The sequence below is a fragment of the Tiliqua scincoides genome, chromosome 1 (genome assembly GCF_035046505.1).
Source record: "Tiliqua scincoides isolate rTilSci1 chromosome 1, rTilSci1.hap2, whole genome shotgun sequence".
NCBI classification, from domain to species: Eukaryota; Metazoa; Chordata; class Lepidosauria; order Squamata; family Scincidae; genus Tiliqua; species Tiliqua scincoides.
Window position 1 is genome coordinate 102474021 of NC_089821.1, and position 19255 is coordinate 102493275.

Sequence of the window (19255 nt, forward strand, 5' to 3'; positions counted from 1 at the left end):
AAAGTTTGGTGTCGTCTGCAAACTTAGCCACTTCACTGCTCAACCCTGTCTCCAGGTCATTTATGAAGAGGTTGAAAAGCACCGGTCCCAGGACAGATCCTTGGGGCACACCGCTTTTCACCTCTCTCCATTGTGAAAATTGCCCATTGACACCCACTCTCTGCTTCCTGGCCTCCAACCAGTTCTCAATCCACGAGAGGACCTGTCCTCTAATTCCCTGACTGTGGAGTTTTTTCAGTAGCCTTTGGTGAGGGACCGTGTCAAACGCCTTCTGAAAGTCCAGATATATAATGTCCACGGGTTCTCCCGCATCCACATGCCTGTTGACTTTTTCAAAGAATTCTATAAGGTTTGTGAGGCAAGACTTACCCTTACAGAAGCCATGCTGACTCTCCCTCAGCAAGGCCTGTTCATCTATGTGTTTTGAGATCCTATCTTTGATGAGGCATTCCACCATCTTACCCGGTATGGATGTTAGGCTGACCGGCCTATAGTTTCCCGGGTCCCCCCTCTTTCCCTTTTTAAAAATAGGCGTGACATTTGCTATCCTCCAATCTTCTGGCACCATGGCCGTTTTGAGGGACAAGTTGCATACCTTAGTCAAGAGATCTGCAACTTCATTCTTCAATTCCTTAATAACCCTTGGGTGTATGCCATCAGGGCCCGGTGACTTATTGATCTTTAATTTATCAATGAGGTCTGAAACATCTTCTCTTTTAACCTCTATCTGACTTAACTCCTCGGTCAGGAGGGGCCGTTCGGGCAGCGGTATCTGCCCGAGGTCTTCTGCCGTGAAGACAGATGCAAAGAACTCATTTAATTTCTCTGCCATCTCTAAGTCTCCTTTTATCTCCCCTTTCCCTCCCTCACCATCCAGAGGGCCAACCGCTTCTCTGGCGGGTTTCCTGCTTCTAACATATTTGAAGAAGCTTTTATTATTCCCCTTAATGTTGCTGGCCATGCGTTCCTCATAGTCTCGCTTGGCCTCCCCTATCACCTTCTTACATTTCTTTTGCCACAGTTTATGTTCCTTTTTATTCTCTTCATTAGGGCAAGACTTCCATTTACGGAAGGAAGCTTCCTTGCCCTTCACAGCCTCTCTAACTTGGCTGGTTAGCCATGCGGGCACCCTCCTGGATTTAGTGGAACCCTTCTTTCTTTGCGGTATACACCTCTGCTGGGCCTCTATTACTGTTGTTTTAAGCAGCCTCCATGCACTCTGGAGAGACTGGACTCTTTTTACCCTCCCTTTCAACCTCCTTCTAACCAGCCTCCTCATTTGAGGGAAGTCCGCCCGTCGGAAGTCAAGGGTTTTTGTGAGAGATTTGCCTGGTATTCTTCCCCCAACGTGCACGTCAAAACGGATCGCAGCATGATCACTGTTCCCCAATGGCTCAGTAACGTTTACATCTCTAACCAGGTCCTGCGTACCGCACAAAATTAAATCCAGAGTCACCTGTCCTCTGGTGGGCTCCGTGACTAGCTGATCCAAGCCACAGTCATTTAGCACGTCAAGAAATCCGGTTTCCTTATCGTGACCAGAACACAAATTGACCCAGTCAATATGAGGATAATTGAAGTCCCCCATGATTACAACCCTGTCCTTCCTTGTCACCTCCCTGATCTGTTTCCTCATTTCAAGGTCCCCATCAGATTTCTGGTCTGGAGGACGATAGCACGCCCCCAGTATTACATCACTGCACAAGCCTGGTAATTTAACCCACAGAGATTCTACGGTGGAGTCGGACCCACCTTCAATCTCTACTTTGCTGGATTCTATCCCTTCCTTAACATAAAGGGCCACCCCACCTCCAACACGCCCCTGCCTGTCCCTCCTGTAGAGTTTATAGCCCGGGATTGCGGTATCCCACTGATTCTCCGCATTCCACCAGGTTTCCGTTATGCCCACTATGTCAATATTTTCCCTTGTCACCAGACATTCCAGTTCTCCCACCTTTGCTCGTAGACTTCGGGCATTCGCATAAAAGCATTTATACACGGAATGCCCCAGGATGGGCTGCTTATTCGCTCCTTTGTCCCCGCATCCTCTCATTGTGCCAAACCGTCTATCACATCCCATCACCCTACCTTTCCCAATTTCTTCTCCTACCCTACCTTTGTCTTGTTGTTCTCTAACCTCCCCATCCCGAACCGGATGCCCCTCGGCTCCTGTCGGCCTTCCCCCAGGGATCAGTTTAAAAGCTGCTCTGCCACCTTTTTAATGTTATGCGCCAGCAGTCTGGTTCCATTCTGGTTCAAATGGAGCCCGTCCCTCTTGTACAGGCCCCGCTTGTCCCAAAACGTTCCCCAGTGCCTAACGAATCTAAACCCCTCCTCCCTACACCACCGTCTCATCCACGCATTGAGACCCCTGATCTCTGCCTGCCTAGCTGGCCCTGTGCGTGGAACAGGTAGCACTTCAGAGAACGCTACCTTTGAGGTCCTGGCTTTCAGCTTCCTGCCTAAAAGCCTAAATTTGGCCTCCAGGACCTCCCAGCTACACTTGCCCACGTCGTTGGTGCCGACATGCACCACAGCCGCTACCTCTCCCCCAGCACTGTCTACCAGCCTGTCTAGACGAGAAGTGATGTCCGCAACCTTCGCACCAGGCAGGCAAGTCACCATGCGGTCCTCACATCCGTCACAAACCCCCCTCTCTATGTTTCTAATAATCGAATCCCCCACTACAAGAAGCCCACGACCCCCCTCCCGCCGAGGAGTATCCCATCCATTTCTTACTTTCATCCGTGCTCTGGTCACTGACCAGATGAAAGTGCAATATATTGCTGCAATACCATTAACAACAACCCTGTATAATCTGACAGATATCTATTTACTTTACATTATTTCTAATCTAGTAGCTGTGAAAATATGGGAATGCCCCAAAAAATACCAAGCCCCACTGTCCCAAAACACATGCATAGTGTGTAAATGTGTGTGCTGGTATGCATGTGCACATGTGGGTGTGTACTTGAGGTCAGGTACACACCCACTCACACTGAAATTCTGTGAGAAAACTGAAGTGCACATGGAGCTCTGGATAGGGGGTTTATCATTCTATAGTTTTATTGCACCCGTAAAGGATTGTTAACCATTCTTACCCAGCATCTGAGCTGTTACCACAAAGCAGAGCATCTCTTTGTCCTTCCAAAACATAAAAATGACCTAATTTGAAGGAAAAAAGTAAAGAATAAATATTTGACCATTACTGCCAATGTTAAAACACAAATCTATATATGACAACATAGAAACCACCACCAAAAATCACACAGGCATATGAAAAAAGTGCACATAGATAAGGATGGCTCTCACTCTCAGGGATTGGAGGTAATTATTAATTGAGAGTAATACATAAATTAGAGTTTTCACCCAATTACAGAAATCATAGTTGATTAGTAATGTCGATTAAATTTACATAAATCTGTTCAGGAAAAAAACAGTTATGAAAGAAAAACTGTATGCTTCCTTTATTTTAAAGATACATGCATAAGTTGACATCTAAAGATGCATTCCCCCTTCTCTGACAGAAGGGGAAATGCTTCCTCTGAAGACCTTTTCCGCACATGGTTCTTATAAGTTGGAAAAAAAATTATAAAGCCTACGCATGACTAATTGTACAATTTTTTAAAATCTAATCCATGGGTCTCCAAACCCCGGCCCAGGGGCCAGATGCAACCCGCGGCAAGCCTCTATCCGGCCTGCGGCCAGCCTCTTGTCCCCTGAAAGTCTCTGGCCCACTTGGCCAAACATGACTGGAACTGTGCTCTGGTTGCATCTGGAGGGTGTTCTAAGGGCCAGAGAGTTTGAAGGAATGAGCCCATTCATTCATTTATTCACTCATCTAATACAATAAATTTTGTATTTAAATTTTTTTCCGGCCCTCAACACCATGCCAGATATTTGATGCGGCCCTCTGGTCAAAATGTTTGGAGACCCTTGATCTAATCCAAAAGTTTTAACTGATCTCATTACTAGGATAAATATCACATCTCAATGTTAACAATTAGGTTTATTTTCATTGTCTATACATCAGGATATACAGGGCACACGGAAAAGCATTTTGCGTAGTCATTCATTCTTACTTTCATCCTCAATGTACTCCTCCCAGTCAAATGTGCTCACTGTAGTGTTAACAAGAGTACCATTTTCTCCCATTGTGCTATTGAAGTAGGAAGTAAAATTTATTATTTCAAAAGTAGAATTGTCTGGTGGCCACAACAGACATTTGTGCCTCAAGTTGCCCATGAACAGCTGCAACCCTATTAGAGCAAATACACTCAGACAAAACACCGTCAGGATCATGACATCTGAGAGTTTCTTTACTGACTGAATTAGAGCTCCCACAATGGTCTTCAGGCCTGCAACAAAAAGGAATCCAGAGACATATTAACACATTTCATGTAGCCTGCTAACATATTTAAGTTGCCATGCAGAAACAGCAAACAATCTTTTGATTGTAAAAACAGTAAAGCCTCATGAACAGCACTAGCACTTGTGAGAATGCATGAAGAGCAAAAACCATCTGTTCATGAATGTGCAGGGTACATTTCACTAAATGTACATATTTTATTGCAAAACAGGAGTTTTATCAGTTATGGAATGCTTGCTAGGTAACAACAGCATCTAGGACAAATTTCCTCTTTATATTATTCTTTTCCTTCTCTTTGAACTGTATTTTCCATCAGTCATACTCCATGAAAAATACAGCACCCAAAACAGAGAGGAAATAGAAAAGAAAAAAAAAATAATAATTAAAGATTCCAGGTCATTTTCATTTGGACATTCATTAATATGCTCCCAAGCAATGTCCTTCTTTCCCTCTATTTAAATAAATTTGCTGAAAAAAATAGCTTTTAAAACTTAAAATTCAAAAAGTTGAGCCGAAACAACAAATGCTAAAATATACATCAGGACAAAAGCCATAACGCCTTAGCTTTTCAGTATGGAAAGAAAAATCTGTCTCCTTTTAATGCAAAAGAAGAGAAAAAAGCAGTCCCCCAAACAAAATATAATGCATAGGCTGTGAAATCTTAGATGTCTCATGCAATCGTCTGTTAAACTCAAAGGCTGATTTTGCAAACTAAAATAAATGTTACATTTGAAAAGACAAGGGATCTTTCAATTCCTTCCTTTCAGTAACATGAGCAGTGATTAAAGAGGCTTAGGCCTGAAAAAAGTGAACTCAGCTTCAATGGAACTAAAAAGTCAGCCTCCGTGTTTAACCTAGCTCTCACCTGGAATGACTGATATAGTTTTCAATGCCCGGAGAACTCTGAATGTTCTCAACGCTGAGACATTGCCCAGGTCCACAAACTCTGTCACATATCTGTAATAGGGGAGTTCACACACAAACACAATGACAGGATAAAAAGGAACAGTTGGGAGGTATAAGGGACCTAACACCTTACACCACTTACTTCTTACCTGGGATTACAGAAATAGTTTTCAAAGCTCTCAATACTCTGAAAGTTCGAAGAGCTGAAACATTGCCTAGGTTTACAAATTCTGTTACATACCTGTAGAATTAAATCACAGTTATTCAGAATTGAGGCAGAGCTTAATAATTACTTGGGGTCTTTCAACAAGACCACTTTGGTAATTTTACCTTTCACAGTACTTCACTTCACATAAGTTTACACGTATTAATTGTTATCTACATTTAAGTTTCATTGAAGTGAAACCCACATTTTATATTTGAAAAGCTGTGGTGAGTATAATTTAATACAGTGGCATGAAGTCCAATGATACAATTCTATTCTAGCACAGGACATGAAATTAGCATCCCTAAAAAGTGTATAAGTAAATAAATAATAAAAAACAATCCCTATAAAGTGAATGAAAGTGAACTATCATATACACTTTTGAAGAGTATTTTTTTCAGTCAACTGAAAACAGATAAAATGTAGGAAGTCTATTTGACTGCTAGCAGAATTTGCTTTTAGTTAATGCATGCCTGCTGGTATCCCAGCCATTGACACTAATTTCATGCCCTTATAAGATTTTTAAAAAGAGTTAAACCACTTACGCCATCAAAATGACACTGAAGTCGAGCCAGTTCCATGGGTCTCGAAGAAAAGTGAAACCTTCTAAACAGAAGCCCCTTGCAAGAATTTTTATAAGCGATTCAAAGGTATAAATTCCAGTGAATGTGTATCTAAAAGCATACAAACAAAATAAAAATTAGAATAGGTGCTGTTAGGTGCTCAGCAACATTCTTCTACACAGGTTCAACACATTGTTTTTGAAATATTAGATAATCTCATATACAATGTAATTGAGAGATAGTGAGGTGTAGTGGTTAGAGAAGCTATTTTCAACCGGTTGGCTGTGAATAGTCCACCGGTGTGCTGCAGGAGTTTGAGGGAGGGTCATTTATTGGTAGGTTCATTGGGGAATGTGAGCCCCCCCCCCCCCCACCAGCAGCATGGTGTCACTTGCCAATTGTTGAAAAGAATTGCTGGGTAAGGGCTGGGTAAGGGCTGCTGGGTTGTCACCCCTCAAGGGGTGGCGCAAGTCAGAGGAGACCCATAGGGACCAGCAGCCCTTACCTGGAGGTAAGGGGAAATGTTTTTCCTTACCTTTGGCTGAGCTGCTTCTGGCCACTATCCTGTGCTAGATACAGTGCAAGCCTCCTGGCTTGCCTGTTCCAGTGCAGGATAGGACTGCATCCTTAGTCTGTCAATACATACTCAAGTAATTACCATTTAATACATCCAAATTATGAACAAACATGTTCATCCATAAGGTGTTGTTACACGCTACAAAAGAAAACAACACTAGACACATGAGTGATAGCATACACTTTTCATGGATCTAACTCCCATCGAGAAAGCATGCACACAGATACATATCAACCCCATTAACTGTCATCATCTGATGTCCATGGTTCCTCCACCATCTAGCCTCGCACTTCTGTCATTCTTACCCACTCTCATACAGTTGAACACGAGTGCGTACAAATCTTCTACAACAGCAGCTGTAAAATTTCAATGTCTGGTCTTCCTACATAAATTCTGCTCTAACCCTGGAACAACCTGTGAAGCTGGTGGCTTATCGTCTTCTAGGGTGAAAAACTGTTGTTTTTGTATCTTCTCATCCATAACCTGCCTCTGGAGATGGAAAATTTTGATTCACAATTATATCATTTTTTCCACATACATTGGCTGCGTACCTGTTGTACAAAGAGTCAAAAAGTCAACCGTGTTGACGGTATCTTCGTTGACTCAGCAATTTTCTTCCGGAACACAGACCATCTGACATCTTCATCTCCAACATTAGTTTTTGTAGAGCTGAACAGCTTCTAAACAAAATGTAGTTATCGCAACACAGTATTTGTTGCATCTAATGGTGTTTATTCCAGTCAAAGGTCAGCAAAAGTCTTCATAGTGTTTTCATCCGTCTTCACAGCTGTATCAGTCCAAGTGGGCCGAGGTTGCATATCAAGGTTGCATCAACTGTATGCAGAGTCATTTAAATGTGGTGTCCCTTCATTAAGTGTGCACTCCCTTCATGGTCCAGCTGACAATGAGCAACTGTTGTTACCCATGTTATAAACTTACATGCTGTTGCTGTTTTCCACATTTGTCAGTGATCTTGTGTGTCAAGTATGCTATTAATTCTGCTCAGGGCTGCATGTTTGACAGCTAAATTTTCAGCGAGTCATTCTTATGCTCCTGCTGTCTGTGATGCAGTATGCAACTGACTCACTGCCTGCAAGGCGTTTGGTATTAGTAAAACATTTCATTGACATTGGAATGTTATACCTAAAATAGAGCTTGTATTTCATCATAGCAATCCTAGCAGGACTATAATTGGTCAAGGAAACAGTTGGCAACCCCTTCACGTGCATGAATTGAGGCTTATTGAGGTTTTGCAACAATGCCACACCATCAGAGGTTGACATCCACATGTGTTGTGACACATGTACATAATTTTGTTGCCATGAGAAGGCCACATTTAGCTGTGAAGTGTGTGCATGGAATTATGCCAAGTTCAGAATTGCTAGTAGCACCTTAGACTAGGCTTGGCAATCAACACTAACCTATGAACAATTTATGAGCCTCCTTTAGCGTCAAAGACTTTAGAAGGCAGTTTCATAAGTACGGTCTTTGAATTTGTCTTCCTTATGTTAAGTTTCATAAGAGTCCAAAAGCTGATGCCACTAGTTTTTATATGAGTTTCAACAAGGTAGCTGGGCATCAGTTATCTCTAGAGCTTCATGATCTTTTTCATTACATGCAACTTGTAGCCATTCTACAGAACACTGTATGCTGTTTATCTCATCTGGAGTAACAGCAACAAATCCATTGATATTCGGAGCCAACAGAACTTGGATAGTCATCAAAAGTGCATCTAATTCTTTTTACATTTCTCCTGCAGCAATGGCATTTGTTGTTGCTGATCCAAATAAATCACTTTTCACCCATGAAACATCAATGTTTCAAGGAAAGTACTGTCATACTGTTGTTGTATGCAGTTCATCTGGTTGAACAGCTAGACATTCCAGCTACTTCACAGGGGATTTCACGGACCCCCATCTCAGGTAATAACTAGTGATGTAGACTTGAGCTGATGGACTCAAGTCACTTCAATGACTCAATTTGGACTCAGCTTGGGCTTGAGATTTATATATTTTTAGCAACCGACTTGCTGGCCTTGGTTCAGAAACATAACACATTGTCCAGGGCTCTAAAATGCAATCTTGATAAATTTAATTAACAACACAGCTTTGTCTAAAAAAAATAAAAGCCTTGTTGAACTAACCTAAGATAATATTTTATTTAAACCTAAGTTTGTGCACATCTTCTTGATTTTCTAGTTATCAAAACTCACACATGCACACACACGCACCCTACTACCACTTCCTTTTTTACGTTAAAGTTGACTTCCAGATTTGTTTGAGACTCAAGACCTGAGACTTGACAGTATCTTGCAAGGACTTGAGACTTGAAGGCAGCAACTTGACTTGAGATGGAGTAGAAGACTTGAATACATCACTGGTAATAACAGTTTTCCCCAAGCCCTACTGGAATATTTATTTCTATCAACATCAGTATTTGATTTTCTCTGTTAATTTTTGGTTGAAGTAGAATATAAATATTCTTAATAATAATGTGATTCATTTTCTGTGCCTGCGTAGCTAAGTAAACAGCATAATCCATGGTGCTTATGATGCTGGTATGAATAGTGCTACATGTAACAGGTGCCATTTCTGGTTACTTTGTCTGGCAGTACGATTATAAATAAGGAAGACAGTGGTCAGTATTCTGGACAAAATTGAAGAGATTGAGAATGCCCCCCTCCTACTTCCTGTAGCACTTGTGAATGTGGAAACACGAATTCTAACTCATGGGAGGGAAGCAGGGACATCTTTGAGAAAAACAAACGCCCCAAATCTTCCATGACAAACCAATTGGTTCCCCTCTAACAATGCATTTAGCTCCTTGTGGGGGAAAAAAAATCACATACACAGCAATCCAAACATACAAAATCAGTTCTTATACCCATTCACATTACTTCCTTTCTGGTCAAGTTTCCTTTCTCTCTTTCACCTACTCTTATTTCCATATCTTGTGTCAATCCAGCCTCTTCCTTAGTGCTTTAACACATCTGTCATTGTACCTTCAAACAAAGACTGAAGGTGAGGGGAGGCTTCTGAGCGCACACATCAGCCCTCAAGCCCACTTGCCGTGGGGGTTTGCAGAGATTTGCAAGATTTATTTGAGAGCGCAACTGCTTCGTTTCAGGCTCAATAGATGCAGCTGGGAGGAAGGGTGGGAACTCCTTCTTGTGTTTTTTTGGCCGGCATTCATTGGATTGGGACCATTGTGGTGTTGTTGGATTCCTCTCAGCCTGCCCTTTCCGACCAACTATGGCAAGTATGCCTACTCACGAGTAAACATGCGATATGGCTCACTTTCATTTTCCATAGGGCTCCATGCATTTTTCTTTCCGGTATTTTGGCCATAACTTTTGAACAAAAGGAGCTATTTTAATTCTGATTTTTGCACTGCACTCCGCTGGACATTCTGCATCCAACGGTGTATAGCACGTTGGGGTAGCTCTGAAAGCTGTGAAGTTAGCATGTCCTCCCCAGGGCGTGTCACCCCCGGCGCATCACCTAGTGCGGCCCGCACCCCCCACACCCCACAGCAATGCCAGTGCATTCTAGTGAACGATATTTGTTCAATGAGAAATTTTAGGTTTTTTTATTTATGTAAATGTCTGGACTGCAGTATCTTGGAAGATGGGCTTTCCCTGGAAACTTTGTTTTTTAAAAATAAAAAATAAACTGTGGCATTTTTTGGGGGGGGGGGTACCATTTTTCCTACCACCCACCTCAAGGTTTTGAGGGTGGTCTTCCTCTCTGATTAGTTTGCTGTGGCCTCATGTGTGGGACCAACCATAGGCGTGTCATGTTTCTGTTAGCCCCAGTCAAGGTCAGTGAGGTCATTTATAACAAAAATGGTCTCAGTTTTTTTGGAAAATGACTCCCCCTTCAGGGGGATCCACTTGTACTTGTGAGGACAGAATCAAAAGATTCTAGTCCTGGACTTGCTATTGCAGGGTTTGAAAATGAAGGGGACTGGAGTTGCCATCTTGAGAAGGGCAAACCATCACACACACTGGCACGTGCACTCCCAATAAGCAGAACAGATGTGCCCTGGATGATTGTGGTGCTTGTGTTTCCAATGCACACAGAAAAGTCAAAGGCTTTGGTGTGTGGAATGTGTGCGTTTTGTGACACTATCCTTCTTTCTGCCATGTTCCCCACTGAGCAGTCTTCTTGGTCTTGTTGCACCCCTCAGAAGTTGTGACATGTGAAGTGAAGCAAAGGCACATTTGACCTGCCTCAATTGGGCATAAATATATTGCATTGGGATGACCTTTACCATAGGCCCTGCACCAGAGCTAGCCCAGTGCGAGTTCATGCTGGGTCAACTCCAAAGCAGGACTTGCTTTCTGCTGCCTGGTGGTCACCTGGGCCACCTGGTGGTGGAGAGGTGAGAAAAAAGGGATGGAAAATCCTAAAAATCACAGTGAGATTAACTTACTGACACAGCAAATCAAAATTCAAAAGATATTTGATTTTCTCTGTAAACCGCTTTGTGAACTTTTTGTTGAAAAACCGTATATAAATACTGTTAATAATAATGATAACGGAAATAATATCAGATCAAAATGTGAGATCACACCTTTTTTAAAAGAAAATTGACTTACTCTACATTCTTTGTCCAGTCTGGAGGGTTACTCATGGTCATAAATACACAGTTGGTCAAAATAGTGCACATAATAAGCATGCTGAATAATGTAAAGCGAAGTCAAGGAATGTTGGCATTAAATCAAATACTATACTATAAAACAAAGTCAAAGGCAGAACCCACTAAAATAATATTTTCAATAATCACTGAACTCACATGCATCTAAGGGTGCAATTCTAACATGCCCTTGGGCCAGCGGAAGTCCCTTGCGCCGGCTCAGGAGTGACATAAAAATGCTTCCCACTTGTTGGGAAGTGCTTCCCACAGGCTCCAGGGAGAGGGTGAGTTGCGTTGGCCAAGCTTGGCCAACCCAGGGTCAGGAGGTATGTGTGGGGAGGGTGGGGAAGAGTCAAGGGGGAGGCGTTTCAGGGCAGGAGACGGCAGATGGTGGGTGTTCCCAGGGGCAGACGGCTGAAGAGTAAGAGACAGGGCCAGGATCCAGAGGTTATGCTGGCTCCTAACTCCGTTCCCACATGGCCCGGGGCAGTCCCAGGCTGCTCAGATTAGTGCTACCTCTTGAGGAGGCGCAGATCCAAGTAACCCCTCTGGGGCTACTGCCGCTTTACCCTGGGTAAGGGGAAGCGACTTCCCTTGCCCTGGGTTGATCTGCTTTCAGCCCCAGTCCTGCCTTGGATGCAGCGCAGGCCTGCCTGCTCCAGGTAAGTTAGGATTGAGCTGTAACTCGGTAATCCCATATAAAATTCCAGGAAAAAATAGTCATGTTAAAGTCTGTTGCAGCAAACCAATGAAGATTTGTTGCAATTTTGAAATCAGATTTATTGCAACAAGAGTTTTGTTGGTACAACAAGTGAAGCAACTGAAATTGCAGAAGTTGCTTCCAGGTCACTGCAGATATATTGATCAATTTGATTACACAGGCCTACATACAATTTTACTATCTAAAAAGTTAGACCTATTCTTGAGTTTACTTGGGGTGCAGAATCCAAAAATGGCATCAGTTTTACCCGATTGGCTCTAGTTTTGGGGGTATAACATAGTCACCATATATGCTGATTCAAGCAGCGTTCTCATGAAGGAGTTGACACCATAGCTTACTCGCAAGTTGCTTGAATTGGCATAAGGGTGCTGTTCCATACCCTTAAAATGAGAGCCAATCAGGTCAAGCCGATGTCATTTTTGGACTCAACATCCCAAAAATATTCTAAATTCATACAAACATCCTTGAGAACTAAAAAAGAGGGTAATTTTTTTGTAGACCTGTGTTATGCTTGCAAATGTGTGCAGCAGAGGATAGCTCATAAGCAAAAGAGATTCTGGCCATGTGAACTAGCTCAAAATGGGGGCATAAGTTAATTTTAAAATATCAAATTAGCAATTACTGCATTATTCATCAGTTGGCCCTGTTCCTAATGCAGGCATGGTCACTTGCATTTCTGTGTGGAGTCAATGTATACACAGCAATGCATAGTGCTCTCTTCACATGATTGGAAACCCTAGAAAGCAGGATTCGCAATTATGGGGCAAATGCACAGAAAGGAGCCTCTGTGGCACGCTAGCAAAGATTGCCATGCCTGCACCACCTATCAGCCGGCAGCAGGGCTTTGCTGCTAGCTGATTGGCTGGCTGGCCTTAGGGGGCGGGACAATTGGGCTAGTGCTACCCGCCTGCCCTGCAGCCAGTCTGGGATTAGCTGGTCGCTCTCCGGAGGACCGGGTAGGAATTTTTTAATCATCAACTGATTGGCCCCATGATGGTGTTTGTTTTTGCCTACCTCAGACTGGCTATGGAGCACGTTTGGGTTTGCAATATACCTCTTTAATGCCCTGGTCACTGGTGGTAGAAGTGTGGGGTGGGTAGACAGAAGACCTTCTCGGTGTCCAATCTACGTCAGCAAGGACAGGGGTGAACCAGAACCACTCCCAAGATGCTTGACCGGCTTGGGGAGGCAGGCTGGCTAGCCCCTTGTCTGAACTTTGGGGCCTTGCAGGGGTGACCTGAAGGCATAGCAGTTCGGCTGACTTACCCTCTTCGGGCGACGGTGAAAGGCAGGCTTAATAACACTGAGCTACAATGGAGTCAGGTGGACGCCCTACGAGATTGGGGGGCGTAGACAGCTAGGGCCGTTTCCCCCACTTAGAACCCCGCACTGGAGATGGGTATTGTTTACCCTGTTGTTGCCTTGTTGCTATCTTGTTGTAATTCAATAAAGTGGCCATTTTAATCCCATACCTGTTGTTGGCTGTATTTATTTGGGGAATGCATGGTAATAGTACAGTATGTGTGTTGATGCCTTACCAACATTCAAGTGAATGCATGTAGGTTTCTCCTCTACACACATTCACTCCCCCCTCCCCCGGATATGTTGCAAGAAGTTGATTTTGAAAGTCAACGTGTATATTCTGTTTTAGGAATACTTGTATGCATATACCTTGCATGAGCTCTGAATGCACCCTGTGAACAAAACCCTTTGACTAGGACAGTCACTCACAGTTTAATCAGTAGGCATTTCTTAATTTAGACAGATACTATACAAATGCTGATGCTTCCAACTACCAACAAGGGACACTGAAAATACGGCAATCATTTTTCAAAATGACTTAGAACACATTTCAAGATTTCATTTCTGACATGTGAAAAAATCGGTTACATGAAAAGGATATGAATGTACCAAAATTTTAATAGCAATTTTTCTGAGAGGATTGAAAGGAGTTAAAATGTACAAGGCAGATGTGGCACTGAATCGGAAAATTGCTTTTCCTTTGTTCAATACTACGAAGGTCTGGAAAACAAAAAGAATGCACAGAGAAAAATGTCATTATGCATACCATGCAAACAATTACTTCCTCATTTTGTTGCTCTGTTAAGTTCAATGGAAGAGGAAGGCTCTAGTTGTTTATAGAAGTGTATATTTAGAAACTGGATTCAAACCTATGGCCCATTTAAAGTGATGGGAATTATCATTCATGGCAAGGGCATTTGGAATCACCACTGTTGCCATCACCGTGAACCAAGAACATCTCATCCAACACAGTTTACAAAAGTCAGCATGACCAATGCATTCTCATGACGAGAATGCATAACTATCTTAACTATTCTCATGACGAGATCATGATGTTCTCGCAAATTTTCCTAAGGTGGATTTGAGCAGAAATACGAAGACCCACAATCTTGGAGCAGGGTGAATCAAATGACCAATATAAAGCACAACTGGCGCTCCAACCACAGAGAGTTAGTTTGCAACATACAACTATAGAGCAGAGTTGATTCAGTGACTGATCCAGGCCCCAGTAATTCAACAGCACTAGTTCAATTGTTCATGTTTCTTCAACTCCAAAGACAATTCAGGAGTCATGGAAGACTCACCAGAACTACTGAATCAAAGCATGGGACCCTGATGTCTCAGGATTCCAGAGAGGCCAAAAGGAACTGACACATCATGGTGGAGACTATTAGATATCAGCCCCAGATGCTGACTGGGTCTTGCTGGTGCAACACTTCTTTGGGCTAAGTCCTTGTCTCTTGCCTCAAAGTCTAGCTACCTGGTTGTCACAGAAATTCTGCCTGGAAACTGCTCCTTGCTCTGCTGAAGCACTACTCCTTGTCTTGCAAATAAACAGTGAATCTGAGCCTCACACTTCCCGTATTTATAGGGGAAAAAAGACATTAATAGAAGTCTACCTGATATCTGCCTATCCAACTTCTATCAGTCTCAGAGAAATCCGTGTAGAAATGTGAGAGGCCCACAACCAATAAGTTAACTAGTTACTGGAAACAAATATATTTCACCTGTGAAGATCCTGGTCTCTCCACCTATTCTCACCTTCAGTTTTCCTTAACCTCTCTTCCCTCAACCAGTAGTTCTCAAACTGTTTTGCACTGAGACCTACTTTTTAGAATGGCAATCTGTCAGGATCCACCGTAAGTGATATCATTAACCTGGAAGTGATGTCATGGCCAGAAGTAACATCAAGAAAGAGGAAATTTTTCAACATCCCCTCATACAATCAAATCAATTAACAGTGCAAGCCTATGCATGTCTACTTAGAAGTCCCATTGTGTTCAATAGGGTTTATTTTTAGGAAAGTGTGTATAGGATTGCAGCCTATGTAAACTAAAAGTGTTCAATAAGTATAGGTTTAAAAATATATTTAAAATAAAGAAGAAATCTCTTAAGCAGTTGCTGATCTATTTTAAAAAAATTCCCCAAACATTGCAAAGGCTGCAATACTATTCACACTTACCTGGGAGTAAGCCCCATTGATTATATCCGTGTTATCAGCATATACATAGTAAGCCTGTGAAACATATAGATCTGTAACATTTCCCCAAATGCAGTCATATACTATGGTAGCACAAACTCTAATACAGTGTTTCTCAAACTGTGGGTTGTGACCCAATTTCAGGTGGGTTCCCATTCATTTCCATATTTTATTTTTAGTATATCAGACTTGATGCTACCATGGTACGTGACTGCATTTGGGGAAATGTTACAGATCTGTACTTTCAACAGGTAGGATTGCAGCCTAGGATTGTTAAAAATGTTCCTGCTTGATGACATCACTCCCGGTCATGACATCACTTCTGGTGGGTCCTGACAGATTCTCATTCTAAAAAGTGGGTGCCAATGCTAAAAATTTGAGAACCACTGCTCTATCAAAAATAATATATACATTGACATGAATGGGGACCCACCTGAAATTGGCATACAACCCACCTAGTATATCCCAACCCACAGTCTGAGAAACACTGCTCTAGATTTCTCATTCTTTTAAACCACTCCATGTTGAAATCCTAGTATCTCCCACCCATCCACCCAACAGCCCTTGGCCTGCTATAGTTGCCAGGCCACTGATGATTCCTTTCCAAGGCTCCTGCTCAATCTCTGTCTTTTCCTAGGACCTTCTGCCAAACCTGCCCTTCCAAGTAGTTAGAGCCAAAGGCAGTAAGAGGCTCTTAAAACAAGAGCCGATTAGTCAGTGGCAAACAGGAACCCTTAAGAATGGCCGCTCTACCAAAGGAAGTCAGAAACCTTTCCAATAAGGACCGATTGTCCTCTGTCACAATAAGGTTGCTGAGGCAATCACTGCTGTAGGCTTCACCACCATCACCAAATCCCAAGGTATTACAATATAGATAGCTAAATGGTGAACTATGATTAAAAAGCAGAAATGCTTATGCACTGTAGGTAAAATGATGATGCAAGTCGTTTTTTCAGCATATGAACTACAGTAGTTGAAATTTAAGAGTAAACAGAAAAAAAAAAATTTACTGAAATCAGAACACAGTGAGAAGACACCAGAGATTTAGGTAGATATTTACAAAAGCTAACAGACCACTACCATCCATGCTATCTCAATGAACACTCACTTTTTTATTGCTATAATACGGGTCGAGGTCCTCCAGAGGTTCAGACACCATTCCTGAAGGAATGTCTCCATATATAAATGGAAGTGTTTTTCCAGCTTCCAAGTCGCTGTTTGGCTTTGGGCCGTTTTCATCATCGTCATCGGCATGATCTTGTTTGGGCTTTTTGGCTTTCTCCTCTGCACAGCGCTTCTCAATAGCTGCAAGAGATTCTCTAGTAAAATAGCGGAAGCTGTCAGGTCCTGGTGGTACCAGCAGTGCCTGTGCCATTTTTTCATCCTGCACATTTAAATTACTTTTAGCCTATTGCATAAGAATGACCTGCAAAGAAGTTAAGAAAACACTCAGTGTCAATGTACCCCATCGTGTACTTTTGCAAACGAAAATGTAGCATGTTAAAATATGCAAAAACTATGTAACTTTTCTTTTTTCTTTTTTTTGCATAAAACAATAAACTTGCCTTTTCTTTAGTTCAAGCCCTATCAAGTAGCAAGCTGCTAAGGAAATAGGGAAAGAATTTGCCTAGGAGCTACTGTATCAATGCCAAGCATCAAACTTCTATTCCACTGACTCACAGATAAATCCCACAGAGTTCTAGAAACTAAATAGATTTGTATGTCTCTGATGACCTGCTGTCCCTACAGGTTTTGCTACCCTCACAAGTGAGCAAAATATAACAAGTCCCAATCTAATGGGTGCTGACCATGACCATGACCATGTTGGCATTTTGAATGACCACAACTGGAGTCTTAGGGTGCAATCCTAGAATTTAATTAGGCTGGCGCAAGTCCCTTGCACTGATCTGGGAGTGTCACAAAAGTGCTGTAAAGCACTTTTGCACCACTCGTTGGGGAGATAGGCTGATGCACAGATGTGCACCGGCCTCCCTGCACCGTCACAGGTCACAGGTAGCTTGACCAATGCAGGAATCGGGGCGGGGGGCATGGGGAGGGCTCGAAGAGGCAGAAGGGAAGGGTTTCGGGGTGGTAGGAGGGCAGGCAGCAGTGTGGTTGGGTGGGGGGAGCAGGAGGCAGGGCCAGGACCTGGCAGTTATGCCAGATCCTGACCCTGTTCCAGGTGGCCCAGGGCAGGCCTGGGCTGCTCAGATTTGCAGGTGTACAGGTGCAGCCTAAGTACAGTTGCAGCCTATTTAGCCAATAATTTTTTATCTGCGGATGGGGTGGGAAAACCAAAAGTCACACACACCTTTCACTCCTTTGCCACTGGCGTCTCGATCCATTTCCAGGCAGCCCAAAATAGGCAGCAAAAAGGCTCTGCCTCACCCAGGCAGGGAAATAGCCCTGGAAGGGGTTCCCCTTGCAAAGGAACAGTAACACTCCTGGAGCCCCTGAGCCAGCAAAGAGGCTGAAGAGGGGAAGGGGGGGCCGAAAATCTCTGTAGCCAGAACACATGCAGCAAAGTGGAGCACTCTCTCTCTCTCTCTTACTCACTCACACAGGGGCAGGTGTGGTAGCAACAGAGGGGATTGCTTTAAAAAACCCAGGGATTGCTTGCCAAATCCCCCCCATTGAGATGGTGCAGGCAGTCACCAACACAAGGAAGCCTTCCCACCAAGCAAAGCATGAGATATAACCTACAATCCTCTCCACACTTTCCTAGGAGTAAGTCCCATTGACTACAATGGGGCTTTAGAAACGCATAGGGCTGGACTCTTAAAAGATCAGCATCCCAACTGTGAAAAAGGCTGGGCAGCTGGCAACGGGGAAGGCTGAGTGGAGGGGATTGATAACAGCTGCCTTAGTTTCCTTCCATCCGGAAGTGTCAGGCTGCAGTGTATTTGCATAACTCTACGGAATTTAGCACAACACGTTTTTTGTTAATCACGCCGAGTCACAGAATGGAACTAACACAGTTAAATAGGCTCCACCTGTAGACTCATTGGGGCCACTGCAGTGTGACAGACACAGGGTAAGGAAAAATATTTCCCCTTGCCTCAGGCTGTGCCACCTTTCGCCCCAAACTTGCACTGGATGCAGCGTAGGCCCACTGGCCTGCCTGATTCCAGCACGAGTCGTGACTGTGCTATTATTGTGTTTGCACAGACAAGACTGAAATTACCATTAGGTGTCCATCCCTTGATACAGCAGCAGGAGGCTCTTCTGTTTTCTGAGCACTTTTAAGCATGTGCTTTTGGTGCTCAGGAAGGTCAAAGGAAGAAAAACAAAAGACTGGTAGCATAATGGCCAGTTAGGATTGGACTGCAAGTCTGAAACTGCAAACCTGTGACAGATCAAGAGGGCTATTGGGGGAAGGAGGGGTGGACAGGTCAGTGAAAGTGCCAGCCTGGTGTGAGGTAGCCATTGCATGGCCAAGAAGGCCAATTGCATGCTGGGGATAAATTATAAAAGGGATTGAGAATCAAACAGCCAATTTCATTCATTCATTCATTCACTCACTCATTTTCAACCCCACTTTTCTCCCTGGAGGGCACCCAAAGCAGCTTTCAGAGCCATAAAAAACATGTTTAAAATTAGAGTTTACAACATTAAAATAGCCTTTAAATATTTCAAATAAAACACAGGCCAGCAGCAGCCACCACCTCTTAAGAAAGGGCAATACCTATAAAATCTAATCTTCATGACATCCCAATAAAAAAAACCCCCACAGACATCTAATACAGTAGAACCTCTTTAAGTTGACCGCCCAAG

At 43.1% G+C, this 19255-nt stretch overlaps 1 protein-coding gene across 8 annotated transcripts in view; it reads right to left on the minus strand.

The window, feature by feature from the left end:
• Nucleotides 1-16856, minus strand: part of LOC136657639 (sodium channel protein type 3 subunit alpha) — a 68993-nt gene extending 52137 nt beyond the window's left edge. For 4 of the 8 annotated variants that reach the window (XM_066634672.1, XM_066634655.1, XM_066634626.1 and 1 more), the window contains exons 1-7: nt 16590-16856; nt 13883-14001; nt 11221-11310; nt 6026-6154; nt 5235-5326; nt 4083-4358; nt 3102-3165 (exon numbers count right to left, since the gene is read on the minus strand). In XM_066634672.1, the coding sequence (XP_066490769.1) occupies nt 3102-3165; nt 4083-4358; nt 5235-5326; nt 6026-6154; nt 11221-11310; nt 13883-14001; nt 16590-16856 (1037 nt within the window). Of the gene's footprint in view, nt 1-3101; nt 3166-3748; nt 3777-4082; nt 4359-5234; nt 5327-5424; nt 5517-6025; nt 6155-11220; nt 11315-13877; nt 14002-16589 lie in introns of all 8 variants that reach the window. The other 4 variants (XM_066634676.1, XM_066634637.1, XM_066634663.1 and 1 more) reach the window with 3 other exon arrangements.
• Between the last annotated feature and the right edge of the window lie 2399 nt (nt 16857-19255).